Genomic DNA, 26,913 nt, shown 5'->3' with positions numbered 1-26,913 from the left:
ATTTAAATATTTAGGTATTATAATTACTAAAAAATATAAAAATCTCTTTAAAGCAAATATAGTTCCTTTAATGGACTCCATGAAACAACTATTTTCTAGATGGAATCCACTTACTCTTTCTTTAATAGGTCGTATTCATGCTGTGAAAATGATGATTTTACCTAGATTTTTATACAATTTCCAAAATATACCTATCTTTTTAGCTAAAAAAATGTTCGATCAAATTGACTCTCTTATTTCTTCTTTTATTTGGAACAATAAGAGACCAAGAATTAATAAGTATCATTTACAAAAATCTAAAGCAATGATGTCATTTCATGTTGCACTGCAGGTGAACCTGGACCATATTTCCTGGGGTAGCCTGTCACTGGGCATTCCTGGAACAAATGGATTTCTAAATGTACACGGAACAGGAAGGCCTATAAAGTAAGTAACTTAGCTAATTCCCTGAACATCCTTCTGCACTACTCCTTCCACTTCATCATCCAGTACCCCACATCTTCAGCCAATTGGCCCCAAATTCCTCATCATACCCCTTTACTGCCATTCCAAAGCTGTAATACCCTATAATCTCAGTGTCTTTGATCTTAGAATCAGAATCAGATTTATTATCACTGAGAAATTATACAGAATTTGACATTTTGTGGCAGCAATACAATGCAAAGACATAAAATTACTATAAATTGCAAAACTAAATAGATAGTTCAAAAAAAGTCTGTGAGTTCAAGGACTGTTCTGAAATCTGATAGTGGAAGGGAAAAAGGTGTTTCTGAATAATTGGATGCAGCTCTTCAGGCTCCTGTGCTCCATCCCTGATGGTGGCGATAAGAAGAGACATAAATCTCTTTTGTAGGTAACAGTCTACAAGACGTTCAGGGCCCTTAGTGACTCAATCACGCAGGTGAACTGCTAGTTCTGTTTCCCATCCCAAGCTCAATGATAGTTTACTGCCTGCCATCATATTGCAACCCGCTATATTCTGGGGTAGCCAGCAGAGGAGCAACATTGCACCCATTGTATCTGCTCTGATGCATTAGTCCATCAATCAAAATGGGTAGTTGACATGAGTGAGGCGAGGATTACTATAAAAATGTGTGCATGATAGTCTACACAGTCTCAGTGGGCCAGAGAGCCTGTTTCTGAGCTCTGTCTCCGTGATAACTTATGACTGAGTGGAAGATTACTGGAAATGTGTCCAGGAATTCAGCTTCACTGTGAAAGAGGGAAGCCAAATCAAAGCTGAGTACAGTCAAAGTTTATTCAAAGGAAGCAGCCATAAGAAAGGATATGAGCAGTAGGGTAAGATGCAGGCCAGTCATAGTGGAGTCATCCAGCAACGAAATGGGCCCTTTGATTCAATTGGTGCATGAGGACCAAGATTCACATCTAAACCGATCTTATTTGGCCCGTATCCTTCGAAAGATTTCCTGTACCTATCCAAGTGCTTTTCAAATATTGTTAATGTACCTGCCTTAACTCTTCCTCCAGCAGCTCATGGCCACCGTCTAAGTGAAAAGGTTGCCCCTCAGTTTCCTGTTAAGTCACCCTAAATGTATGTTCTCTAGATTTTGATTCTCAAATCCTGAGGAAAAAGACTGTGCATTCACCCTATATGTGCCTCTCATGACCTTATACACCACAATAAGTTCACCCCTCAGTCTCCTATGCACTAATCAATAAAGCCTTGCCCTGCTCAAATGCTCTCCACAACTCAGCTCTTCGAATCCTGGCAACATCTTTGTAAATCAGTTGGAAGTAATTGAACAATGTTTGGAAGTGAAAGCACGTAGCTCCTTGTAAAAGCCTACTTTATCCCAAACCTGTTAGGACTACTAAGCAGGATAGGCTTCCTGCCTTATTGCCTGTAGTCCCATAAGTTCTGTGCAGATTTGATACCATCCCCTAGGCAATCAGCACTAGCGTATACAGACAGGCTGTTCTTTTCAATACCTGGAACCTTTGCCCAAAAACATGAATTAAATATTTACCTTACAACAGTGACTAATTCTCAAAAGCAAATCATTACCTGATGTCACAGAACATGTTGCGTATATTCAAAAGTCTAGAAATGCCTCCAGCCTATTTTTGGAGTTCAAATAGTGCAGTAGGCTAAGGGTAACTGAGATTTAATGGGGCAGTCTTATTAATAGCAAAGCTAGTCCAATCTATTCACACTGATTACAATGCTCTCTTTCATACTGGTACACAGTAAAAACTTGCTTTCACCCTGATACTGTCTGTAAAAGTCAGACAGAGCTAGAACTTCAATGTAATTTTCATTGATGGCTTTCCCTGTGCAGTGCCACAAGGCACTGTATCTCCTGTTGTGGGTTCTGCCAGTTGTCATGTACTGCAGGAGCAGCTCTTCACACAACATGGAACCTGGGGGCGTTGCTGTGGATTATGCAGTGATGGAGGGGAGAATTGTTTCCAGAAGTCCAGGAGAGCTGGACAGGTATCTGCAGAAGGCACGTTTCAGGAGCAAGGGAGACATGGAGAACCGCCAGGACCCAGCCAGGCACTTTTGGTGGGGCACTGACAGGGAGGATGTGAGTGCTGTCTGAGAATGCCTGCCCTGCAGTGCAGGTAAATTCCTTTGCTTCCTCTTCCTCTTGCTGTGGGCCAAAGGAAATGTGGATGAAGTCTTTCTCTGAGTGTGGAATTTGGGGTGACCTTCCCAATGCAGTAGTGGTTAGCAAACTGTGAGAAGCTACAACAGTCCTGAGGCTAGGAGAGAGATGGTGACTCCTACCCTGAAGTCAATGAATGGGCAAATCCAAAAATGTATGTAAAATTAAAATTGGTCATCTGGTATTCCAGTGCAGAAAGAGGTTGTATGGTTCATTGTGTCTTCACCAGCCTTCGACCAGCTCACTAGAGCCAACACTTAGCCCTTTTTCTGTAGCCTTGCAAAATTTTCCCCACTGTATATTTTAAACTTATGCCTAGAGGCCACTTTATTAGGTAAAAGGACTGAGACTGATGGGACTGCTGTACTGACAGCCAGCACGGACCCGATGGATCAGTTTTGCGGTAGGTGAGCCTAATTAATCAGAACTGAAACCAGGTGTCACCAAACACACTGGAAACTAAGGAGCAGTTGATAACACCAAGACCAGCAATGGTGGAAATAGTACTGCTTGGCCAGTCCAATCACAGTAATGAGTATGAATCTTTCGTGCCACGTCCACTGGAAAGGTGCCCAGTGTGAAATTGGTCAGTAGATAGCAGGACTGAATAGCCCGTGATGCAGTATATTTCAGTTTGAAAAAGAAGTGTGGAAAATATTAACTAAGGCAATGCAATCCTAAGTAAATAATTAATCTGTCTGTTTGACATTGACAAACCATTTTCACTGACTGCCAATGATAGGGTTTAAGGTGAGGGTTGCTGGTAAGTTTTATTGGGTGGTATTTAAGTAGAAAGGGCTCCTCTCACTCCGCCACTGAGTTTTGAGTTGCCTCCCAGGATGGCTTGGATTTATCGTGACATTGGACAGCTTGTGTGGTTCCTGCTTTGCTTGCAATGGTCTTGCATCTGGGTTGAGAGTGGGAAGCTGCTGGTCGTCCCTTTTGACGGGAGTCATTGGCTCAGTTTGCAGACTATACTGAAGGAGCTTCATGGGAGAGGACATCAAATTGTTGTCATCTACCCTGAAAACACTCTGATGATTAAGGCATCCCATCTCTACACCAGCAAGACTTATTTCATTCCCTTCAGCAAAGAAGATGTGGTGAAAACACACAGAGATCTGATACAGATGGCCTTTTACAATGGGACCATTTATGAAAGAGTTAGGAGTACTTTGGAACATTTGGTGAGTTACAGGGATTATGTCCTGACTAACTGTAAATATTTATTGTTTAATGCAGAGCTGATGCAGGAATTGATGGAAGCAAAATTTGATGCCTTACTGACAGACCCCTTTTCACCTTGTGGTGTAATTGTTGCCGACTACCTCTCCCTTCCAACGGTGAACCTACTGCGATGGATTCCTTGTGGTTTGGAATACTCAGCCACTAAATGTCCCAGACCACTCTCGTATGTGCCAAGATTGTTAACAAAGAACACCGATCGAATGACTTTTCTCCAAAGAACTGTAAACGTGATTGCCAATTTTCTAGAGATGTGGCTGTGTCATTTTCTATATTCACCGTTTGAAGATTTGGCCATTAGGTTCCTCCAGAAAGATGTGACCCTGGTCCAGCTACTGAGTCAGTCTTCCATCTGGCTGCTACGATACGACTTCATCCTGGAGTACCCCAGACCCCTGATGCCAAACATGGTCCTTGTTGGAGGCATCACCTGCAAGGAGAGGAAATCTTTGCCCCAGGTGGGAACAGTACTGGTGTGAATTCAATGGTTGCATATGAGTTTATGAATATAGCAAACACAACAGCGTAAAATGGCAGATACACGCTCCATTTAAAATTGAAAAATACGGCATAAAATCATGGATTACCCTCTACAGATGCTGCCTGATCTAGTGTGTACTTCTAATACTTCCGGTTTCATTTCAGATTTCCAGAAAAAATTTCTGAATCTTCCCTGTACAACCTTTCCCTCTCATACCCCACACTGTTTTTCTGCAAAATCCTATTAGTTGTGTCAGTTCTTGTCCCTCTCCCTCACACTTTCTCTCCTATTGATCCTTTTCCCTCCCAGCCTGATGCACCATCAATAACTCACGCTGAGTCTTAGGAAGCGAGATATCGGCTTTTATTGACTGGAAGAATAAACAACACTACATCCTGGGGAAAATGAGGGAGAGCAGCAGCCCACAGTCGCCTTTATACAGGGGTCTGTGGGAGGAGCCACAGGAGCAGTCAGCAGGGTCTGTGGGAGGAGCCACAGGAGCAGTCAGACAGGTATATCTAGTTCACCACATTCACCCCCCCCCCTTTGTTTTAAAAGAGTCCCCAAGTATATTTACAGGTTAAGTCTATCAGGTGGTCGAATCGTTCGCTGCGATCTACGTAGCTCCGGCTGCAATTGCACAGGTGCCAGAGGTGGTGTTTGCACCGGAGGCGGAGAGTGGGTTGGTTCTGTCCCAACTGGAGGTGTCAGGGATCCCTTGCGTGTGTGCGAGGCCCCCGGAATAGACGCGTATGAGATGCCCGGTACATGAGCGTCGTGAGGAGTCTGGGTGTGGCACGGTGTGCGCAGTGTCACCTCGGGTACAGGGTTCATAGTTACCGTGGAGTGTACGGGGTAGTGGTCTGCTGCTCCGGCGGGCGCCAGGTCGCGGACAGAGACCGTGTCCTCCCGCCCATCAGGCAAGACCACGTAGGCATACTGGGGGTTAGCATGCAGAAGGTGAACCCTCTCGACCAGCGGGGAGTACTTATTACTCCTCGCATGTTTACATAGCAGCACTGGCCCCGGGGATGTCAGCCAAGCTGGTAGGGTGGTCCCACTGACAGACTTCCTGGGAAAAGAGAATAGGCGTTCGTGAGGGGTGGCATTAGTGGACGTACACAACAGGGAGCGGATAGAGTGGAGTGCCTCAGGGAGGACCTCCTGCCATCGGGAGACCGGCAACCCTTTTGACTTAAGGGCTAAAAGTGTGGCCTTCCACACTGTGGCATTCTCCCTCTCCACCTGTCCATTCCCCCGGGGATTGTAACTCGTGGTTCGACTAGTAGCAATGCCCCTAGCTAGCAGGTACTGGCGCAGCTCGTCACTCATAAAGGAGGACCCTCTATCGCTGTGGATATAGCAGGGATATCCGAACAGAGTGAAGAGCTGGCGCAGGGCTTTTATGACGGACGTGGTAGTGGTGTCGGGGCAGGGAATGGCAAAGGGGAACCACGAGTACTCGTCGATAATATTGAGAAAATAGACATTGCAGTCGGTGGAGGGAAGGGGGCCCTTAAAGTCAACACTCAGTCGCTCAAAAGGGCAGGTGGCCTTGACAAGCTGCGCAGTGTCAGGACGGTAGAAGTGCGGTTTGCACTCAGCGCAGATCTGGCAGTCCCTGGTCATCGTCCTGATGTCCTCCAGGGAGTACGGCAGGTTCCGGGCTTTAATGGAATGGTAAAATCGGGTGACCCCCGGATGGCAAAGATGTGCATGAAGGGCATACAGCTGGTCGAGCTGTGCGCTAGCGCACGTTCCCCGGGATAGGGCATCAGGGGGCTCATTGAGTCTGCCAGGTCGGTACAGGATATCATAGTTGTGGGTGGAGAGTTCTATTCTCCACCGCAAAATTTTATCATTTTTGATTTTGCCCCGCTGTTGGTTGCTGAACATGAACGCAACCGAGCGCTGGTCGGTCAGCAAGGTGAACCTTTTGCCGGCGAGATAGTGCCTCCAGTGCCTAATAGCTTCCACTATGGCCTGGGCTTCTTTCTCCACCGCGGAGTGCCGAATTTCAGAGCCTTGAAGGGTACGAGAAAAAAACGCCACTGGTCTGCCTTCCTGATTGAGGGTAGCAGCCAGCGTGAAATCGGAGGCATCACTCCCTACTTGGAAGGGAATGGTCTCATCCACCGCATGCATCGTTGCTTTGGCAATGTCCCCTTTAATGCAGCTGAAGGCCGCGCGGGCCTCGGCAGAGAGGGGAAATGTGGTGGACTTGACCAGGGGGCGGGCCTTGTCTGCGTAATGGGAGACCCATTGGGCGTAATAGGAAAAGAAGCCCAGGCACTGTCTGAGGGCTTTGAGAGTGGTGGGAAGAGGGAGTTCTAACAGGGGGCGCATACTGTCGGGATCAGGGCCAATGACCCCGTTCTCCACGACATACCCAAGGATAGCGAGTCGTGTGGTTCTGAACACACACTTGTCCTTGTTATAAGTGAGGTTCAAAGCTTCGGTCACTTGGAAAAATCGTTGTAGGTTGGCGTCGTGATCCAACCAGTCGCGACCACAGATGGTGATGTTATCTAGATAGGGAAATGTGGCCTTCAGTTTGTACTGGTCCACCATCCGGTCCATCTCCCTCTGGAAGACTGAGACACCATTGGTGACACCAAATGGGACGCGCAGGAAGTGATAGAGCCTGCCACCCGCCTCAAAGGCGGTGTAGGGGCAGTCCTCTGGGCGGATGGGGAGCTGGTGATAAGCGGATTTCAGATCTATTGTCGAGTACACCTTGTACTGAGCTAACTGGTTGACCATATCCGCGATGCGGGGTAGGGGGTACGCGTCAAGCTGCGTGAACCTATTGATGGTCTGGCTATAGTCCACAACCATCCTATTTTTCTGCCCAGCCCGAACGAAGCCCACAAAAGTAACAAAGTTTTATGCCTGGCGAGGTCGGTGAGTTCGTGATACCGCGACTGGCAGCGGCGTTGGCGAATTCGCCCGCAGGAACTGGTGGCGGCGGGGAATCGCGCGGCTGGACCGCCTCGGCGTACAGCTGTGCAGCCTCCAACGTATCAGCCGTCTCTACCGCTGAGCGTAAGGTCAGATCAGCTTTTTCCAGCAGCCGCTGGCGCAAATACACTGACCTGACTCCGGTCACAAAGGCGTCTCGGACCAAGAGTTCCGCATGCTGTTCCGCTGTGAGCGTTTTGCAGTCACAAGTCCGCACGAGTGCCTGTAGAGCTCGGAGAAATTCAGCAGTCGACTCCGTAGGCCGCTGTTTTCGGGTAGCCAAGCGATGCCGGGCATAAACTGCGTTCACCGGCCGCAGGTACTGTCTTTTGAGGGCGTCAAGCGCCCCTTCGTAGGTCGAGAGGTCCCTGATGAATGAATAAACTTTTGGGGCAACCCTCGAGAGGAGAAGTCTGTGCCTAACAGCTGGGTCGATTGCACGAACCTCCTCCAAGTATGATTGGAAGCATACAAGCCAGTGTTCAAAGGCAAGAGCTGCGTCAGGGTCCTGGGGGTCCAAATCTAAACGTTCTGGGCGTAAAAAGGTTTCCATGTTTTAACTTCCAGTCAATAAAATTGATGCACCATCAATAACTCACGCTGAGTCTTAGGAAGCGAGATATCGGCTTTTATTGACTGGAAGAATAAACAACACTACATCCTGGGGAAAATGAGGGAGAGCAGCAGCCCACAGTCGCCTTTATACAGGGGTCTGTGGGAGGAGCCACAGGAGCAGTCAGACAGGTATATCTAGTTCACCACACAGCCTCCCACATTGCCTCTCATTCTACTCACAATCCCTTCCCTTCACAGTCTCTGCCATTCACCTGGCCCCTACTCTTAACCACTGCCCAGAACGTCCCCTTCTCCTTTACATCTGTGTGCACACTCATCCCCATATTTTTGTAAACCCGCCTTACTCTCTTTCATATGCTCTACCTCACTCCCTCTTTATTCTTCCCACATACTCTCCTAACACTTTCCCCACCATTATCCACATTATCTCTCCCCTTCAATGTTCCCTATTTGTCACATGCTTCCATTTTCTCTGTCTTCCTCGCTGTGGGCGTATCACTGTCATCCTCTTTTCTTCCCCTTCACTCAGCTGAACTCTGCATCCCATCAGAGTTGCCTCTAGCCTTCTCCCTGAAAGCCCTTGCAAATATAATGCTTCTTTCCAACAAAAAAGTGGAAATCAGAAAGTCAGATAATTGCAGCCTAGTTTGCCTAACATATGTCTTCAGGAAAATGTCAAGAGCTATAATTGAATGATTATAGAAGGACATCTGGAAGACTTCAGGGTAATCAAACAAAGCCAACATTGCCTTGTAAAGCAAAATCACATTTGACCGATTTATTGGTGTTTTTGAACAAGTGCTAGATGCTGTGGATGAATATATTGTTTTTGTATTTTAAAATTGCATTTGTTAAATTGCTGCATTTTAGCCTATTGCAGGAAATAAAAGATAACCCATGTGAATCTGTGAAGATGTGGAATTGTTCATTTTGGCATAAAAGTAACAAAGTATGTCATCTCCATGATGAGTGATTCCTGAGATATAGGGGGATCTGAACACCATTGTGTGCAATTTGTTAAAAGCTAGCATATAGGTACTGCAAGTAGTTTGGAAAACTAACAGAAGAGTTCAACTAGAGCAGTGACTCCCAAACGTTGTTGGGTTATTGTCCCTTGACTCTCAGACCACTGACCACAACATTTTGCCAGCCATTACATTAAAAATGTAAAGAATTTTGATTTATGATGCATAGTGAAAGAAAACGGGAACTGCAAATTCAAAGCAGTGACAAATAATTGCAAAAATTATTGAAATATATTTAAAGATACAAATAAAATTAGTTCTTTATTTAATTACAGTCAAAACAATTTCATCAATAATTTTAGAGTGTACATTAGTAGTCCAACTATTCTCTACTTCATTGCTTTCTCACCTTTCATTGAGATGGACAGGCTTGGTGCAGTGATGCAGCTTCTCAACATCAGGCTGACTGTCACTCAGAGGAGTTTCAGATTCTCTTGTTCATAATTTGTAGTCTGTTTCATTGCTTTGAAGGAATTTGGGCAACTGCACTGAAACCGTACTCCACTAAATATGATATTGGAAAGGCAATACCTTGATCTTTTTCCACAGTGCAGGACAGAGCTAAGAGATTTCTTTCTGCAACCAAAAGTCTTGATAAGATATTTGAACCTCAGCTTCAGCTCAAAGTCATTTTGTAGCAAGATCAGTTCTTCATCCTTCATTCCTGTTAATTCCTCATTACAAGTAGTTAGGAATGGATTTATTACCCAATCTGGAATTTAGATTGAGAGAAGATCCTGAAATCTCTTTGACATGTCTTAATGTAGCTCACTCAGGTGGGCACAGTATATTTGAAGATCATCATCTGGTATTCTTTCTCTCTTCCGACTCAGAGATATTCAGAAATTGGAAAAGATCACAACAACCAGTATTGCACTTAAACAGGGTTAACATGGACTGATTTGACTCTGATATGATTCACATTATTTCCTTGCAATTGAAGATTCATTAAACTTTGCAATAATTCTAACAAATAAGCAATGTCAAGCCAAATACTCGAGTTGATTACTGAATGAAGCATTTGAGTCTTCAAAGAATTTTACCCCAGTTTTGAAAAGTATGAAAAAGAGCATTTCAGGCAGTTTCCTTTTGAGAACCATCTGACTTCTGTGTGCAACAGCAAGAATTCAAACTGTTCATCATTCCCAATACAAAGCTTTCGAAATAGTTGAGAATTGAGAGTGTGGGACTTGATTTTATTTACTGCTATGATAACAGTACTTAATGATTTTTGCAACCGATCAATTGTTTTTTTTGCAATTACACTATGGATTACACATGTTAGGTACAGTAGTTTTCTCAAAAAACTAAAATCCCCACGGTGGCATCCTGCCGTTGATCCCAATCTGTCACGCTAACAAGAATGTTGGAGAGCGGAATGTCCATCTTTGAAAAATTCCTGAACAACCCAAAATATTGTTTCCCCTTTCATATCTATGTCTAGTGCCCTTGCAAATAACAGCTCTTGAACCATGCTTTCTTCTTTTATGAAGTGAACTTAACCAAGAAGTGAAATTTGCTTAACAAGATAAGAACCCATGGTATTACAGGAAAGATACTAGCATGAATCGAGCATTGGTTGATTGGCAAGGGGCAAAGAATGGGAATAAAGGAAGTCTTTTCTGATTGGCTGTCAGTTACTAGTGATGCCCTGCCAGGGTCAGTGATTTGGATGACTGAATTAACAGCTTTACAGATGGCATGAAGATAGGTGGAGGCATCTGTTGTATTAAGGGAGCAGGGTGGCTGCAGAAGGACTTGTATAAATTAGGAGAATCGGCTAAGAAGTGGAAAATGGAATACAATGTCGGGAAGTGTATGGTCATGCACTTTGGTAGAAGGATTAAAAGCGCAGACTATTTTCTAAACGGAAAGAAAATTCAAAAGTACGAGTTGCAAAGGGACTTGGAAGTCCTCATACAGGATTCCTTAAAAGTTAATTTTCAGGTTGAATTGGTGGTGAGGAAGGCAAATGCAACGTTAGCATTCAGTTTGTCAGGACTAGAATATAAAAGGAAGGATGTAATGTTGAGGCTTTATAAGGCACTGGTGAGGCCTCACTTGGAGTATTGTGGGCAGTTTTGGGCCCCTTTTTTAAGAAACAATGTGCTGGCATTCGATAGGGTTCAGTGGAGATTCATGAGAATGATTCCAGGAATGAAAAGCTCATCATATGAGGAGAGATTGATGGCTCTTAGCCTTTTCTTGCTGGAATTTAGACGAATGAGGGTGATCTCACTAAAATCTATCAAATGTTGAAAGGCGTAGATAGAGTCGATTTGGAGAGAATGTTTCCTATAGTGGGGGAGTCTAAGACCAGAGGGCATAGCCTCAGAATAGAGGAATGACCATTTAGAATGGAGATGAGGAGGAATTTCAGAGGGTGGTGAATCTGTGGAATTCATTGCCACAGGCAACTGTGGAGGTCAGGCCATTTAAGGTGGAGGCTGATACGTTCTTGAATAGTCAGGGCATGAAAGGTTATAGGGAGAAGGTGGGAGAATGGGGTTGAGAGGGAAATGGATCAGCCATGATGAAACGGCAGAGTAGACGATGGGCTGAATGATCTAATTCTGCTCCTATGTTTTATGCTTCAATATATTTCCAGTATATCATCTACATACCCAGCTTTACCAGATAACAGTGGCAAAGGAACGCACATAATTTCTCAGACAAATTCTGTATTGCATGGGATTCCACTTCAATATCTTACCATCCTGAGTGACTTGTCCATAGTAGATCACACAAATGATTGTCCCACAACTGAGTATTATCAGCATTTCCTGGATAACTATAACTAGATCCAAAGTGACAGAGGTTTCAGTCTGTCACAGGAAGAATGTTGTAACAAACTAATAAATTAGTAATCAAATGGCAAATTAAATTAAACCCTTCTGCCTACACAATGTCCATTTCCTTTAATTTCCCTCACATTCATGTGCCTATCTAAACATCTCTTAAATGTTTGTAATGTATCTGGCTCTACCACACCACACCAGGCAGCATATTCCAGGCTCCCACCACTCTCTTGGTAAAAAAAAAAGACTTGCCCCTCACATCTCCTTTGAACTTAACCCCCTACCCTCACCTTAACTACATGCCCTCTGGTATTAGACATTTCAACCCTGGGGAAAAGATACTGTCTGTCTACTCTACTGTCTGCCTCTCATTAGCTTATAAACCTCAATCAGATCTCCCTTCATCCTCTGAAAAAACAACCCAGAGAAATCTTGTAGTTGCTAAATATTAAAAAAGTTTTTTACTTTTCTTTCCAGGACCTGGAAGACTTTTTGAACAGTTCTGGAGAACATGGTGTTGTGATCTTCTCCCTAGGATCATTGATTTCTGACATGCCAATCTCAACAGCCAACATGATTGCAGAAGCACTTGGTCAAATTCCTCAGAAGGTGATGACAAAAAGAGGCAGATTTTTACCTGGTCAACATATGCACAACAAATTTACACAGCTGTGTATAGTATAGTCAAGCTAAGTCTATATTCATTGTGCTTTAATATAATGTGACTCAACTCTTTCACCTCAATCATAGTGAATATTGTTATTTTTAATTTTTAAATTTAAGAAACGAGGACTGTGTCTTGGGTTTAATCTACAGGAGTTCGACAACTGTCCAGAGTTCAGTAAGGGATTGTGAAGTGACCCAAGAAGTTAGAGAATGTTCGATCATGGGGTGGGTCAGGGGTGGGGGGGAGAGTGGGTAAGGGGTAGGGAGTCAACATCATTCTCTGGTCTGAGCCTTTATGGAGGTATCCCATAGGTCCCAAGGTCCTGCTCTTCTCTACACCTGCTACCCTGCTTTACTTTGATCGTAATGCATGGTGAGCCTTGCCTTCAGGCTTGTTGTATGGACTCCACCTACTAAACTACTTACAAACGTTGTGATGAAGTGCTTAGATGAAACATATCAATTCTTGACTCAGAAGCAACTTGGATCCACTCCAATTAGCCTACCAGCACAAGGTCCACAGCAGAGGCCATTTCACTGGCTCTCAACTCAACCCTGAAACATCTGGACAGCAAAGATGCACACATCAGGATGCTCTTCATTGACTACAGCTCTTCATTCAATACTATTATCTCCCCAAAATTAATCAACAAACTTTAAGCCCTTGGCCTCAATACCTCCTTGTGCAATTGGATCCTCGATTTCCTCACTTGCAGACCCCAGTCAGTTCAGATTGACAACAACATCTCCTCCTCAATCTCCCTCAGCACAGGTGCACCGCAAGGCTGTGGACTTAGCCCCCTGCTCTGCTTGTTTTATAGTTTAGACTGTGAGGCTAACTACAGCTTCAATGCTATATTTAAGTTTGCTGATGACACCACTGTTGTGGGTCAAATCAAAGGTGGTGATGAATCAGCACACGGAAGGGAGACTGAAGATCTGGCCGATTGGTGCCACAACAACCTCTTGCACAAGGCTGGCAAGACCAAGGAGATAATTAGTGACTTGAGGAGAAGACCAGAGGTCCAAAAGGTCCTCGTCAGGAATCAGAGCTGGAGAGGGTCAGCAACTTTACATTCCTCAGTGTTATCATTTCAGAGGATCTGTCCTGGGTCCATCACTTAAGTGCAATTACAAAGAAGGCACATCAGTGCCTCTACTTAGTTAGAAGTTTGAGAAGATTCGGCATGTCATTTAAAACTTTGACAAACTTCGATAGATAAGTCGTGGAGAGTATATTTGGTTGCATCATGGCCTGGTATGGAATGCACTTGTATGGAAAATCCTGCAAAAAGTAATAGACACGGCTCAGTCCATCACAGGTAAAGCCCTCCTAACCACTGAGCGCATCTCCAAGGAACACTGTCGCAGAAAACAGCATCCATCATCAAGCGTCCCCACCATCCAGGCCAGGCTCTTATCTCACTGCTCCCACCAGGAAGAAGGTGCAGGAGCCTCAGGGCTCTCACCCCCAGGTTCAGGGAGAATTATTATCTCCCATCACTGAACTGTTCCCACAGCCTATGGATTCACTTTTGTATTTATTGGTTATTATTTGTTACTTTTTCTTTCTTTTTGTATTACACAGCTTGTTGTCTTTTGCACACTGGATTTCCATCCTTTTAAGTGTGGTCCTTCATTGTTTCTATTGTGTTTCTTGTACTTACTGTGATTGCTTAAAGAAAATGAATCTCAGGGTTGTTTATGGACACATATACGTGTGTAGTTTGATAATAGATTTACTTTGAACTTTGAACACTACTCATTCCAGACCTGACTTAGGGTTGTGCTTTAAGGCCCTGTTTCATGTGTATTCATCCAGAAGACAGAGAGAAGCAACGTACTGCTGGAAATCTGAAGGGAAATCAAAAACTCTGTGGGCAGCACAGCTAGAGCAGCTACCTTGGAGCTCCAGCGGCCCAGGTTCAGCTGTCATCTTGGAATTTGCCCATTCTCCCTGTGGCCAAGTGGTTTTCCTCCAGGAGCACTGATTTCATGCCACATCCCAAAACTGTGTGGAGTGGCAGCCTCTGCAAAATTGCCCCTACTGGGTAAATTAGAGATAGGATCTGGTGGGAATTGATGAAAATAAGTGTCAGCAAGACCAAAGAGGTGATTATTGACTTCAGGAGGAGAAAACGGGAGGTCCATTAGCCAGTCCTCACTGGGGGATCAAAGGTGGAGAGAGTCAACAACTTTAAGTTCCTCAGTGTTATCATTTCAGAGGATCTGTCCTGGGTCCAGCTCGTAAGTGCCACTACGAGGAAAGCACAGCAGTTCCTCTACTTCCTTATAAGTTTGTGAAGATTTGGCATGTCATCTGAAACTTTGACAAATTTTATAGATGCGTGGTAGAGAGTATATTGGCTAGTTTCATCATGATCTGGTATGGAAACACCAATGCCCTTGAATGGAAAATCCTGCAAAAAGTAATGGATACAACCCAGTCCATCACGGGTAAAGCCCTCCCCACCACTGAGCACATCTACACGGAGTGCTGTCAGAGGAAAGCAGCTCTGACCATTGAGGACTTGCAGCAGCAGTATAGTACATAACATAATAATGGGAAAAAACTGTGAATTACAGCAATTATGTATATAAAATAGTTAAATTAAATAAATAGTCCAAAAATAGAAATTAAAAAAGTAGTGAGGTAATGTTCATGGGCTCAATGTCCACTCAGAAATTGGATGGCAGAGGGGCAGAAGCTGTTCTTGAATTGTAGAGTGTGCACCTTCAGGCTTGGTGGTAGCAAAGAGAACTGGGTGATGGGGGTCCTCAATGCTGGATGCCACCTTTTTGAGGTATTGCTCCTTGAAGATGTCCTGGATACCATGGAGGATAGTGCCCATGATGGAGCCGACTGTTTACAACTCTCTGCAGCTTACTTTGATCCTGTTCAGACCCTCCATACCAGACGGTGGTGTGTCTAGTTAGAATGCTCTTCACGGTACATCTGTAGAAATTTGTGAGTGTCTTAGGTGACAGACCAAACCTTTTCAAGCTCCTAATGAAATATAGCCACTGTTGTGCCACCTTTGTAGCTGCATCTACATGTTGGTCCTAGGATAGATCCTCAGAGATGTTGACACCCAGGAATTTGAAACTGCTCACCCTTTCCATTTCTGATCCCTCTAAGGACTGGGTGTGTTCCCTTGTCTTATCCTTTCTCAAGTCCACAATCAGTCCTTTGGTGTTACTGATGCTGAGTGCAAAGTTGTTGCTGTGACACCACTCAACCAGCTGATACATCTTGCTGCTGTACACCCTCATCACCACCTGGAATTCTGCCAACAATAGTTGTATCATCAGTAAATTTACTGATTTACAACTATTGTTGGTGTTTGAGCTGTGCCTTGCCACACAGTCATGGGTGTAGAGATAGCAGAGCGGTGGGCTAGGCACACATGTCTGAGATGAACCAGTGTTAATTGTTAGTGAGATAGAGATATTATTTCTGATCTGCACAGATTGTGGTTTTACGGTTAGGAAGTCGAGGATCCAGTTGCAGAGGGAGATACAGAGGCCCATGTTCTGGAGCTTTTCAATCATAACTGTAGGAATGATGGTGTTAAACACTGAGCTGTAGTCAATAAACAGCATGCTGACATCGGTATTTGTATTGTCCAGGTGATCAAGGCTGCGTGGAAAGCCAATGAGATTGCAACTGCGAATAGGCAGTTTGCAGTAGGTCAAGGTCCTTGCTGAGACAGGAGTTGATTCTAGCCATAACCAACCTCTCAAAGCAAATCATCACAATAGATATGAGTGGTACTGGACGATAGCCGTTAAGGCAGCTTATCCTGCTCTACTTGGGCACTGGTATGATTGTTGCCCTTGACATGCATCTGATTATGCCTCCAACCGCGTTCGGAATTGTTCCTTTGCTCTTAACATAGTCCTCTGCAAGTCTTAACAGAGGGCGAGACAATGTGTGTCTCCATCTATGTCTCAGGTTTAAGTTTGATCCCAGGGCCCTGTGTGAGTTCCTCCCACTGAGCCTGACAAAAACCTAAGGGAATAGATAAAATGTGACTCGACAGGTGACCTTTGCCTCTCTTGTGACAGGTGGTGTGGAGGTACAGTGGAGAAAGGCCCTCGAAGCTGGCGCCCAACACCAAGCTCCTGGAATGGCTGCCACAGAATGACTTACTGGGTAAGAGTGCAACATCAGTTGATAATGTCTTCCCCCATTGTTGGTTGGGTATGAGAGCTCGAGCCTCTGCACTAGAGGGGTGGATGCCTTTGCTAATTGTACTGATACATACACTAAAGAAGGAAATTTTTTTATTGAGGCAATCTGGGCACATCCTTTATAAGGAGATTTTACCCCCAGTTTCCTCCTGTAAGTAATGCACCTCTGTGCTCCTAATGGCCTTATTTGAGAGAGTGACAGCCAATGGGTCACAGATGTATTTTTTCTGTTTCAATTTGGCCTCTGGGCTTACCCAGAGTTGGGTTGAGTTATCTGTGAGGCCTAGTACCTGATCAAACCTAGAAGGAAAAGGTTTGTGAGATAAGTGTGCCCAGATGATTACTACTACAGCTTCAGAACATTTCATGAAAGTTGTACTCCCCACTTCCTGAGCCTGGGATATTACAATAGATTTTTTCAATGGACACACACAGTAGTTGAGTGGAAGATTGGCGCAGGATGGCATATCCTCAAACACTTCCCATTCGTCCAGCTTGCACATGTTCAATGAAACATCTTCTTCCATAATTATCTCTGCATATAGGATCAGGAGGAGTCCAAATGGAGCTCACACCAGTCCTGCTATTCTGTCTATCCAACTTCATTAACCAACCTTTTCCCTAAAATCCCCTGAAGTCTTGGGTAGTCAAAATCTACCAAAAATTTAAATTATTGATCACTGAAATCAGAAATAAAAACAGAAAATTCTGGGTATACAAAGCAGAAGGAAATGAAGCTAAAATTGCAGTTCAAAGACCTTTCATCAAATTAATTATTGACCAAGTATCAGCTATCATTCCTGGAAGTGTTTTTCAAATTCTGACCACTTTCAATGTGTCCAAGTAGTATTACCGACACTCTTGAGAAGTTGGGCTGCAATTTGCAAGTACAGTCGTAAACTCTGCTAATGGTTTCTCACAATCCAGTTTCACAAGAAGGTTGCTCTGAGGGGTTTACATTGGAAGCTCTTCTCCTGCAGCACATTTCTGAAGGAGGTGAATTCAAGGTTGATTAGGGAATGACGGATTCATTTCTTGTTTTCCATTGTTCTGCGTACTAGCACATCCCAAAACGCGAGCTTTCCTGACTCACGGAGGGACACACGGAATCTATGAGGCGATCTGTGCTGCTGTACCGATGGTTATCATTCCTCTGTTTGGAGACCAGCAGGATAACATGCTGCAAATGATACATCAAGGGGCAGGGATTGGTTTGTCTTTGCAAAATATGAACTCCCAAGATCTCGTGGAAGCACTTACACATGTTATCAATGATACCAAGTAAGTGACATTCTCACTACTCTCAGCTACGTGAAACTTTCAAAGTCTTTGTGCCTGCCTTGAAAACATAAAATGGAGCAGATATTTCTGGTTGTTATGAAAAAAGCTTTACACAAGCTTTTTATAGAGTTTTTATTTTTAACATGCAGTCTGTGGCCACTTTATTAGGTACCTGCTGTACCTATTAACATGACCTCTGAGTGTATGTTCATGGCCTACCTCTGCTGCAGGCAATTCACTTCAAGGTTCAACATGTTGTGCATTTAGAGCTGCTCTTCTGGACCCAACTGTTGTAGCATGTTTTTATTTGAGTTACTGTCACCATCCTCTCAACTCGAACCAGTCTGGCTTTTCTCCTCTGACCTCTCTCATTAACAAGATGCTTTTGCCCACTAAACTGCCACCTTCAGGATATTCTTTGTTTTTCTTTGCACCATTCTTTGTAAACAATAGAGACTGTTGTGTGTAAAAGTCCCAGGAGTTCAGCAGTTTCTGAGATACTCAAATCAACCTTTCTGACACTAACAATTCTTCCCTATTCTGATGTTTGGCTTGAACAACAACAGGACCTTTAGTCCATGTCTGCATGCTTTTATGCATTGAGTTGCTGTCACATAATTGGCTGATTAGGTATTTGCATTAATGAGCAGGTGTACAGTTGTACATAATAAAGTGGCCACTGAGTGTATTAAGATAACCTTTTTATACAAGTTGGAAAAGCATAAAGTTTTCCCTTATTTTATGTTCTCATTCATCTTGCATTAATTGGATGCTTTAATCCCCAGTTCAAGTGTATGATTTCTTCTTACTTGCTAAAGCCTGCATCTGAATGTTGGAGAAGTCCTTCTAGAACAGACCTCTTATGTGCATTGAATGAATTAAATTATGCATGGTGAATGTGCATTTCAACACTGTGCAATACCAAATATTATAACACAGACTCATGAAGTAAGATAAAATGTAATCAAATTAAAAGAAAGCTGTCTTTAAGCAAAATTAATTTAAAAGCAGACATTTCAAGGTTGCATAACACTGCCAACAATCAAGACAAAGTTACAAGGTTCCATTCCTGATGAAGGGTTTCAGTCCAGTGTATCAACTGTACCCTTTTGCATAGATGCTGCCTGGCCTGCTGAGTTCCTCCAGCATTTTGTGTGTGCTGCTTGGATTTCCAGCATCTGCAGATTTTCTCTTGTTTACTACAATAGATTAACAGCCTCTGTTTCTGAAGGTGAGAGTGAATGTAAACAGCAGATTCCTTGTAAACATGTACTTTCAAACAAAGAATATATTGGTAAAAATTCCAGTATCTCTCACTCAAACTGTACCTACGTTCACCTCCTCACTCACCCTTCCACTCACATGACTCAAAAACAGCTGAAAAGTTAGAACATCGAACACAGAACAATACAGCACAGTGCAGGCTCTTTCGACCACAATGTTCTGCCGGCTTTTTAACCTACTCCAAAATCAATCTAATCCTTCCCTCCTAGATAGTCCTCCATTTTTCTTTCATCTATGTGCTTATCTAAAAGTGACTTAAATGCCTGTAGAATACCTGATCTTGACTCTGTGTGTTCCATGCACTCACCACTCTTTGTGTAAAAAAAATTGTCTGACATCATCACCCCCCCCCCCCAGCATACTCTCCTCTAATCAACTTAAAAGTACGCCCTCTCGTATTAGCCTTTGCCGCCCCGAGCAAGAGGTGTTGGTTGTCCACTCTATCCGTACCTCATATTATCTTATACACTTTTATCTAATTCCCTTCATCTTCTTTGCTCCAAAGAGAAAAGCACTAGCTTGCTCGATCTTTCCTCATAGGAGATGTTCTTCAATCTAGAAAGCATCCTGGTAAATCTCTCCTGTGCCCTCTCTAAAAGTTCCTATAATGAGGCAACCAGAATTGAACACAACACGCAAAGTGTTGTCTAAGCAGTTTTAGAGAGCTGCAGCATTATCTCACGACTCTCGAACTCAGTTCCCCTACTAGTTAAAGGCTAAAACACCATACACACTCTCAACCACCCTCTCAACTTTGAAGGATCTATGGAACTGGACCCCAAAACCCCTCTGTTCCCCACCCTGCTAAGAATCCTGCCATTAACTGTCTACTCAGTCTTCAAGTTTTGCCTTCCAGAGTGTATCACTTCACATTTTTCTGGATTGAATGTCATCTGCCACATCTCAGCCCAGCTCTGCACCTTGCCAATGTCACATTGGTAACTTTCTCCACTATCCACAACACCATTGGCCTTCATGTCATCTGCAAACTTACTAAACCCCCCCCCCCCTTCCACTTCCTCATCTAAGTTATATATAGAAATGACTTTAAAAAGGGGTGTCAGAACAAATCCCTGTGGAACACCAGGCACTGTCTACTACTACCCTCTGCCTTCTATGGCCAAGCCAATTCCAAATCCATTCAGCCACGTTTGCCTGGATCGCATGCCTTCTGACTTTATGAATGAGCCTACCATGGGGAACCTTGTTGAACACCTTACTAAAATCCATATACACCACATCCATGGGTCTACCTTCATCAATTTTATCATTTCTTTGAAAAAGTCAGTCAGGCTCATGAAGCACGACCTACCCCTCACAAAACCATGCTGACTATTCCTAAACTGACAATATTTCTCCAAAGCTCGTAATTCCTATCTCTAAAAATCTTCACCAATAGGTTGACGATACTAGTGTAGGACTCGGTAGTCTGTGATTCCCAGGATTATCCCTATTACCTTTCTTGAACAAAGGAATAATGTTTTCCATTTTTAATACCATCTTCTGGTACTACTCCTGTGGCCAGTGAGGATCATTGCCAAATGTGCAGTATTCTCATTCCTCGCTTCCTGTAGTAACCTGGGATATACCCTGTCAGACCTGAGCACTTGTCTATCTTTATGTTTTTCAAAAGTTCCAACACTGCTTCTTTCCTAACCTAACAGGTTTCAGCCTGTTTCACACAAACCTCACATTTGGCAAGTTGCCATATTTAATCAACATTGTAAAAGCCACAGAGTGATCCCATACTTGTAATCAATTCCTAGCCAAAATATAACTTGCAAAATATAAGTTTTAAACAGGCTGAACAATGGAAAAACTTAACCAACCCCACTTTAAGGTAACTTTAATAGGCTACAGGCCAAGTGCTGGAATTAGTACATTGGTTGGCATGGATACCATGATTCCAAGGTCCTGTTCTATGTTGTATGTGATTTTACAATGGTAAGATTTTAACACAAAAGGAATGCTATATCACTCATGCAAACACATGCATTTACTTACCCACATACCAACTAGAATTTCAGCTGCCCTCTTTCTCGGTTTCCATTCTTTAATCGATGACCCAATACTAATAGGAAAAAACGATTGCCCTACAATCGCAGACTATGACTCTAGCTTTGGTATAACAAAAACGCTCACATTCCCAGGGCACCCTTCATTTCACATTTATTGCCTGTGGGAGATGAGTTTCTTCATTTCTCCTTTAGTATCACACACTTTTCCAGATTTGGGTTAACTTATATTCCTTGCGTCTTTCATATTAGTCTGCCATGCTTGAAAGCACAAAATCATTTACATCACTGAGGTCAAACAAACGTTAGAGCCAGTGTGATCAATGTGCAGGGAAAACTAATTGTTCTGTGTTCACATCTTCTGATTTTAGTGCAGGACAATTGTCTCTTACTCCTGCAAAGTAAGTTGGCTGCAGTCACTCTACATGAGGTGTTCAGAGGAACTTTCTCATGACTTCAGACAGATCCTTATAAAGGCTCTCACTTCCTGTGACCCTTGTTTTAGTTACTTCCATTTCTCTTCCTGCCTTGGGCTATCCCATAAACGAACAAGGTCTGAGCATGAAAAGTCATAATCAAATCTTTTTTGTCTTGATCTCAGTGATTCTGTTGCCAGAAGTTAACTTTGATGGTTGTCCCCTACTTATCTAACTCACTGCTTCAACTTAGATGAGTGATCTCACTGTGTTAACCTTGCCCTCTCCCTATTTCTTCCACTTAGTCTTGGTCAAATGTTTGCCAGAAGTCCAGGATCCCCACATGAAATAGAATGCGAACTGTGTCTCTGCACATCACATCTGAGATCAAGTTGGTTATCAATGATCCCCTGACAATCTGTACACATTTCAGGATGATTAGAGCTGCAAAGTGTTAGATACATGTGCTAAGGATGTGCAAAGGCAGGGGAAATGGAAGGGACAGAAAGAAGATTGCAGTAAGGTAGAAGATATTGTAGTGCATTGTAAGTACAACTGATCTGGCTGCTGAGTATCACTCATTTACTCATTAAGATATAGAGCTTAAAGTAAACAAAGCCTTTATTTGGGCTATTTGTTTTGTTTGTCTGGACTCTAAGTAAGCTCTAGACTTTTGTTTCCTGTGTCAGCCATGCTTGGTGTGCTTCTACAAGCTAGTGCCAGGAGTTCAATCCTATTACATTTATAACACCAATATGATTTTATTGGCAGACAAAAGTTCTGTGACTTTTTTTGATAATCCGTCTGAAGCACTCATATGACCTGAGCTTCTCCAGACTCTCAGGACGCCGTGGATATCTGAGTTCCTGCCAAAACTGCCTTTAATGCCATTGAGCAAAACACTTCCTTCCATGTCTTGTCTCATTTCAATTGTAACAGCAGTTCTTGTTGCCTTCTGAATAGTAAAGTTAAGGGATAAAGGGTTTGGCCTGAATCTGTTCATCACTTAATCCTAAACTGACCTGTGACCCAATAAACTGTTGGAATTACAATGGATGACTAAACCCCTCAGATTGACAATGTGATCCCCAGTTGTCTCCCCTGGCATCTTGTTATCAGCGCTGAAGTTATTTGGATATTTCTGGATTGCAATGTGCTCTCAACAATCTTTCCAAATGGATGCCCACTGCAATTCATAATGCCAACAAGTTCCCTGTGGTGCATAAATGTTAGTCTCTGCTGGGAATATCACTTCCCTCCACTCAACACAATTTGTTTATCAGCACTTTCATGCATAGCCTCTACAAAGTACAAGAACATGCCCAAGTGCCCAAAGTAAACATTAAGTCCACCTTTGGCTTTATTATCAAAAACTTTCCAATATAATCTAGTTTTGAAGTTAGTTGTGTGTCTTATTCTCTGCGCCTTTCCAAAGGAATTTCTAAATACAGCACATTCCTGTTGATTGGGACACATCAGAACCAGTGCATTTTGGCCCAATTACTGTATGCTGAAGTTTCACAGAAATAGGCAAAATAGTATAAAAAAAAACAAACTACACTTTAACTGAGGAACAAATTAGAACATCCAAAACTATTACAGTACTATAAAGCTGTGTATTAGTTCCAGATAGTTACCGATCAACAAATTCATTCATGTACACTAATGTGTTCTTTTGATTGACTGTAAATGAACAAAATCAGTGCAGACACCCGGTGCAGATGGTGGACTGCCTCCATACATTGCTTTGGACAAACGTACCCTCCAAATCTTCATTTTAATGGTAACATTCAAGATAATTGTTAATACCTTCAGATTCTTCCTAACTTAATGAAGTAGTGAAATTATTTCATTTTCACTCCCAGCCATTTCTGGTATCTCCAAGCCTGAATGTTTGAAACGACAGTGAGCAAAGCAGTTCTGAATTGTCTTACTGTTTATTAGTCCCCAACCATCAGAGAAAAAAATCACTTCTTTTTGAACACAAACACGCAAGTGTTTGTGTTTGTGTTCAAACTATTTAAAAACAGTTTGTTCTAAGCACGGTTAAGTGTCTAGTGGCTACACAAGTGCACACAACTGAAGCTAGTTAGAAAATGTTTGGCAACAGTCATCTGCCCCAATTAAGTGGCATAGCTCCACAGTCCCAAATCCCAGTTATTTTCTTGATTAGTTTTGTTATTTATGAATTGTGCCCAATATGTGGCTGCTCCAATTAACTGATGGTCCGATTAACTGGAATCCACTGCATCCCATCTTCATTACTAATGCATTGTTGATTCTTCTGAATTCTTACTAGAGTACAGTAATACCATCACTCATTTATTCATTTCAACACAGCTACAAGTAAACACATCGAAGAGTAGAGTGCTGCAGCTGATTGAGGGATACCTAGCTCCAGCAACCTGGGTTCAATCCTGACCTCAGGTGCCAACAGTGTGGAGTTGCACATGCGACCATATAGATTTACCTTGGATGATCTGGTTTCCTCCTGTATCCCAAAGATGCGAAGGGTTGGTAGATTAACTGACTTGTAAATTGATGAGTGGCAGAATCTGGGGGAGTTGTTGGGAACATGGGGTGAATAAAATGAGGTTAGTGTAGGTAGGTAACCTTTTCAAAATGGACACAGTGGAGACAAAAAAAGTGGAAAAGCTTTACACAAAAGTGGGAGGAAGAATGTGTCATTAGACTAACCTTGCAGTCTGCGGGCTTATCATTGAAACCAACCACTAAAAATAGAGAGAGAAATATGAGGGAGGGTTGAGCTGAAGATGGAGAAGGTGAATGATGAAAATTGGAATAAAATTGTGAGTGTGGATTGAGAACAGAGGGCGGCAGTGATATAGTCATCATTGTGCTGGAATAAGCAGTACAGGGAGTCACTTGAGTAGCCCATGAACAAAGAACTTTCTTTCTGTTGTATAAAACTTAGATTTGCAGAACATCGCAGGAGGAAGGGGTGGTGAGAAAGGACTTCATGTCCATGGTGAGAAGATGAGCTGGGAAATGTCAAATTGGTGGAAGGCCCCAGAAGAGATATGGAAATGGACTAGAAACAGTATCATCTTGCGGCAGATATTGTCTCTAAATTTGTTTTTTACTTATGCTATATCTACAATTGTATTATTAGATTGATGAGTGAGGTATATGGACTGAATTATAACTGCAGTACCAGGATCAGTAATGCCCATCAATAATGCTGCATTCGCTGGTTAGATCCAAAGAAGTCTTCTTGCTTCAAGAACTGATTACATCTGGTTCTGAGAGCTCTTCAGTGGGGACCATTGTCTTAACAGTGCAATAACTTTATGTTTCAGATACAAGGAAACCATGATGAAGCTGTCTTCGCTGCACCAGGATCGCCTGTTCAACCCACTGGAGCTCTCTGTCTATTGGGTTGAGTTTGTAATGAGGCATAGAAGTGCCAAACATTTGCAGACTGCAGCCCATGATCTGAATTGGATCCAGTTCTATTGTTTGGATGTCATCGGCACCTTTCTTGCTGTGACCTTATTATTTGTCTACCTAGTCATCAAGTGCTGCTTAGTCTGTCTACGCAAAGTGAAGGGCCACAGAAAGAACAAACTTGACTGAAGAATCTTCTAAGATGAGGCTTCTCCATGGCATCTGATTGTCTGAAGCCCAAAACCTTCCTCCACTATCATAAGGCCGACTCAAATCATAATTTTCATATCCCACCCCTTTCCATTTGTAACTCTACTTTCAACATCCAAGTTCTACTTTGCCTTCCTCTCTCAAAATGTCACTTCCCCCCCATTCTCTAGTCTTTCCTTTAGTCTCCCTTTTCTGCCAGCTTTTGGAGGCCCTCCTGAATATCTACTAACAGCTCAGTGAGGACTGTTGTTTGTAACTGCTGCTGTGAAGCTCCTTTAGATGTTTCATATTGTTTGAAATGCTGGTGAAAAACAAAATGCTGCTATAAGACCACAAGACATAGAGCAGAATTAATTTGTCTGGCCCATGAAGTCTACTCCACCATCCATTCATGGCTGATTTATTTTCCCTCTTATCCCTATTCTCCTGCTTTCCCCTGTAAGCTTTGATGCTCGTACTAATCAACCTCCGCTTTAAATATATCCAATGACTTGGCCTCCATAGTTGTCAATGGCAATAAGTAGATTGTGATGATAGTAGAGAACTTCCCAGACTAATGAGTTCTGTTCCCAATGGAGATTCTTATTTAAGGCATGAATGTAATCCCAACAAGAAGTCAGCAGCAAAGTGCTCCAACACAATGTATTTCCCCAATGTATTCTGGGAAGAATAAGCAATATTCTCCATTTCTCAGTCCACGACAACACCACAACCCCCACATCGCCCTTGCAATAAGCAATACCGTTCTGGTAACTTTTAACAATTTGCCTTATCTGCTTAATAGATTTTTATGAATGAGGCACAAGGACACCCAGATCCCGTTGCATCTCAGAGCTCCGCAATCCATCGCCATTTAAATGATAGGCATTTTTGCAAAAAAAATCTGTCAAACTGGACAGTTACACCTTTTCTTGCATTGTATACCTTTTGCAATATCACTGTCCACTCAATTAATCTGTCTCTCTCCTCTTCTAGCTTCAGGTGAATTCAAAGCAATCTTGTGCAATCTTTAATGAAATGATTAAAATTACTTGATTAGTTTATAGCTTTATAGACAACAATGTCTGTTTTACTGCTAAGTTTTCTACAGGTAATTGTAATCTTGATTGTAGGTCTAAAGATACCAAACACAATTGGGTATAGTTTCTAAGAGAATGTAAGCAACAGGTAATTTTTAACCTAGAGTGAATTGTGGAATATTACATCATAATAAACAGAGTACTTTATATGTTCATTGGCTGTTCCTCACACTGCAAAATGTGTTCAGTTTTATTTGCTGGTAAAATGACTGGTTGCATTTGAACAACACACACAAAATGCTGGTGGAACACAGCAGGCCAGGCAGCATCTATAGGAAGAAGTACAGTCGACAGTGCTTCTCCCTATAGATGCTGCCTGACCTGCTGCGTTCCACCAGCATTTTGTGTGTGTTGCTTGAATTTCCAGCATCTGCAGATTTCCTTGAGTTTGGTTCCATCTGAACTAGTCTTGCACTGCTGCCTTTACTCAATGGTAATGCAGTGTTAGAATATGGATTCCTAGTGTGGAGCCGGCAATGACAGAGCTCTTACCTTGTCATTTACAGTGTTGCGCTTTGTTCCCATTGCAGTGCTGAGGCCATGTTGCGTAGTCAGAGATGCTGCCCATTGGATGAAACTTTGAACTGGAGTGCCCTCACGAGTCAATCTGAATGATTATTATGAGAACAAATGAAATCTTCCTA

General features: G+C 42.9%; 1 protein-coding gene across 5 annotated transcripts; it reads left to right on the top strand.

The window, feature by feature from the left end:
- The first annotated feature begins 2,567 nt into the window (after window positions 1-2,567).
- On the top strand, window positions 2,568-26,422 carry LOC140728210 (UDP-glucuronosyltransferase 1A1-like). Of its 5 annotated transcripts, none has more exons than XM_073046624.1 (6): window positions 2,568-2,586; window positions 3,873-4,333; window positions 12,194-12,325; window positions 16,451-16,538; window positions 17,638-17,857; window positions 24,893-26,422. In XM_073046624.1, the coding sequence occupies exons 2-6, from the start codon at window positions 3,878-3,880 to the stop codon at window positions 25,167-25,169; spliced, it is 1,173 nt and encodes a 390-aa protein (XP_072902725.1). In that variant the 5' UTR covers window positions 2,568-2,586; window positions 3,873-3,877; the 3' UTR covers window positions 25,170-26,422. The 5 variants fall into 5 exon arrangements, with proteins under 5 accessions (XP_072902725.1, XP_072902723.1, XP_072902724.1 ...); XM_073046622.1 differs by lacking the exon at window positions 2,568-2,586 and adding an exon at window positions 3,331-3,393; XM_073046623.1 differs by lacking the exon at window positions 2,568-2,586 and adding an exon at window positions 3,355-3,380.
- The last annotated feature ends 491 nt before the right edge of the window (window positions 26,423-26,913 follow it).

The sequence above is a fragment of the Hemitrygon akajei genome, chromosome 5, assembly GCF_048418815.1.
Source record: "Hemitrygon akajei chromosome 5, sHemAka1.3, whole genome shotgun sequence".
Taxonomy (NCBI): domain Eukaryota; kingdom Metazoa; phylum Chordata; class Chondrichthyes; order Myliobatiformes; family Dasyatidae; genus Hemitrygon; species Hemitrygon akajei.
Note: the sequence above shows the minus strand (reverse complement) of the source record. Positions and strands in the feature narration are given on the sequence as shown.

What these genes read in the sequence shown, in the direction of transcription:
- LOC140728210 (XM_073046621.1), top strand. Translation starts at nt 3,470, where the DNA reads ATGGCTTGGATTTATCGTGACATTGGACAGCTTGTGTGGTTCCTGCTT. An exon ending in AGAGGAAATCTTTGCCCCAG is followed by an intron (nt 4,334 to 12,193) that starts GTGGGAACAGTA and finishes TTTTCTTTCCAG; the next exon opens with GACCTGGAAGACTTTTTGAA. An exon ending in CATGTTATCAATGATACCAA is followed by an intron (nt 17,858 to 24,892) that starts GTAAGTGACATT and finishes TTTATGTTTCAG; the next exon opens with ATACAAGGAAACCATGATGA.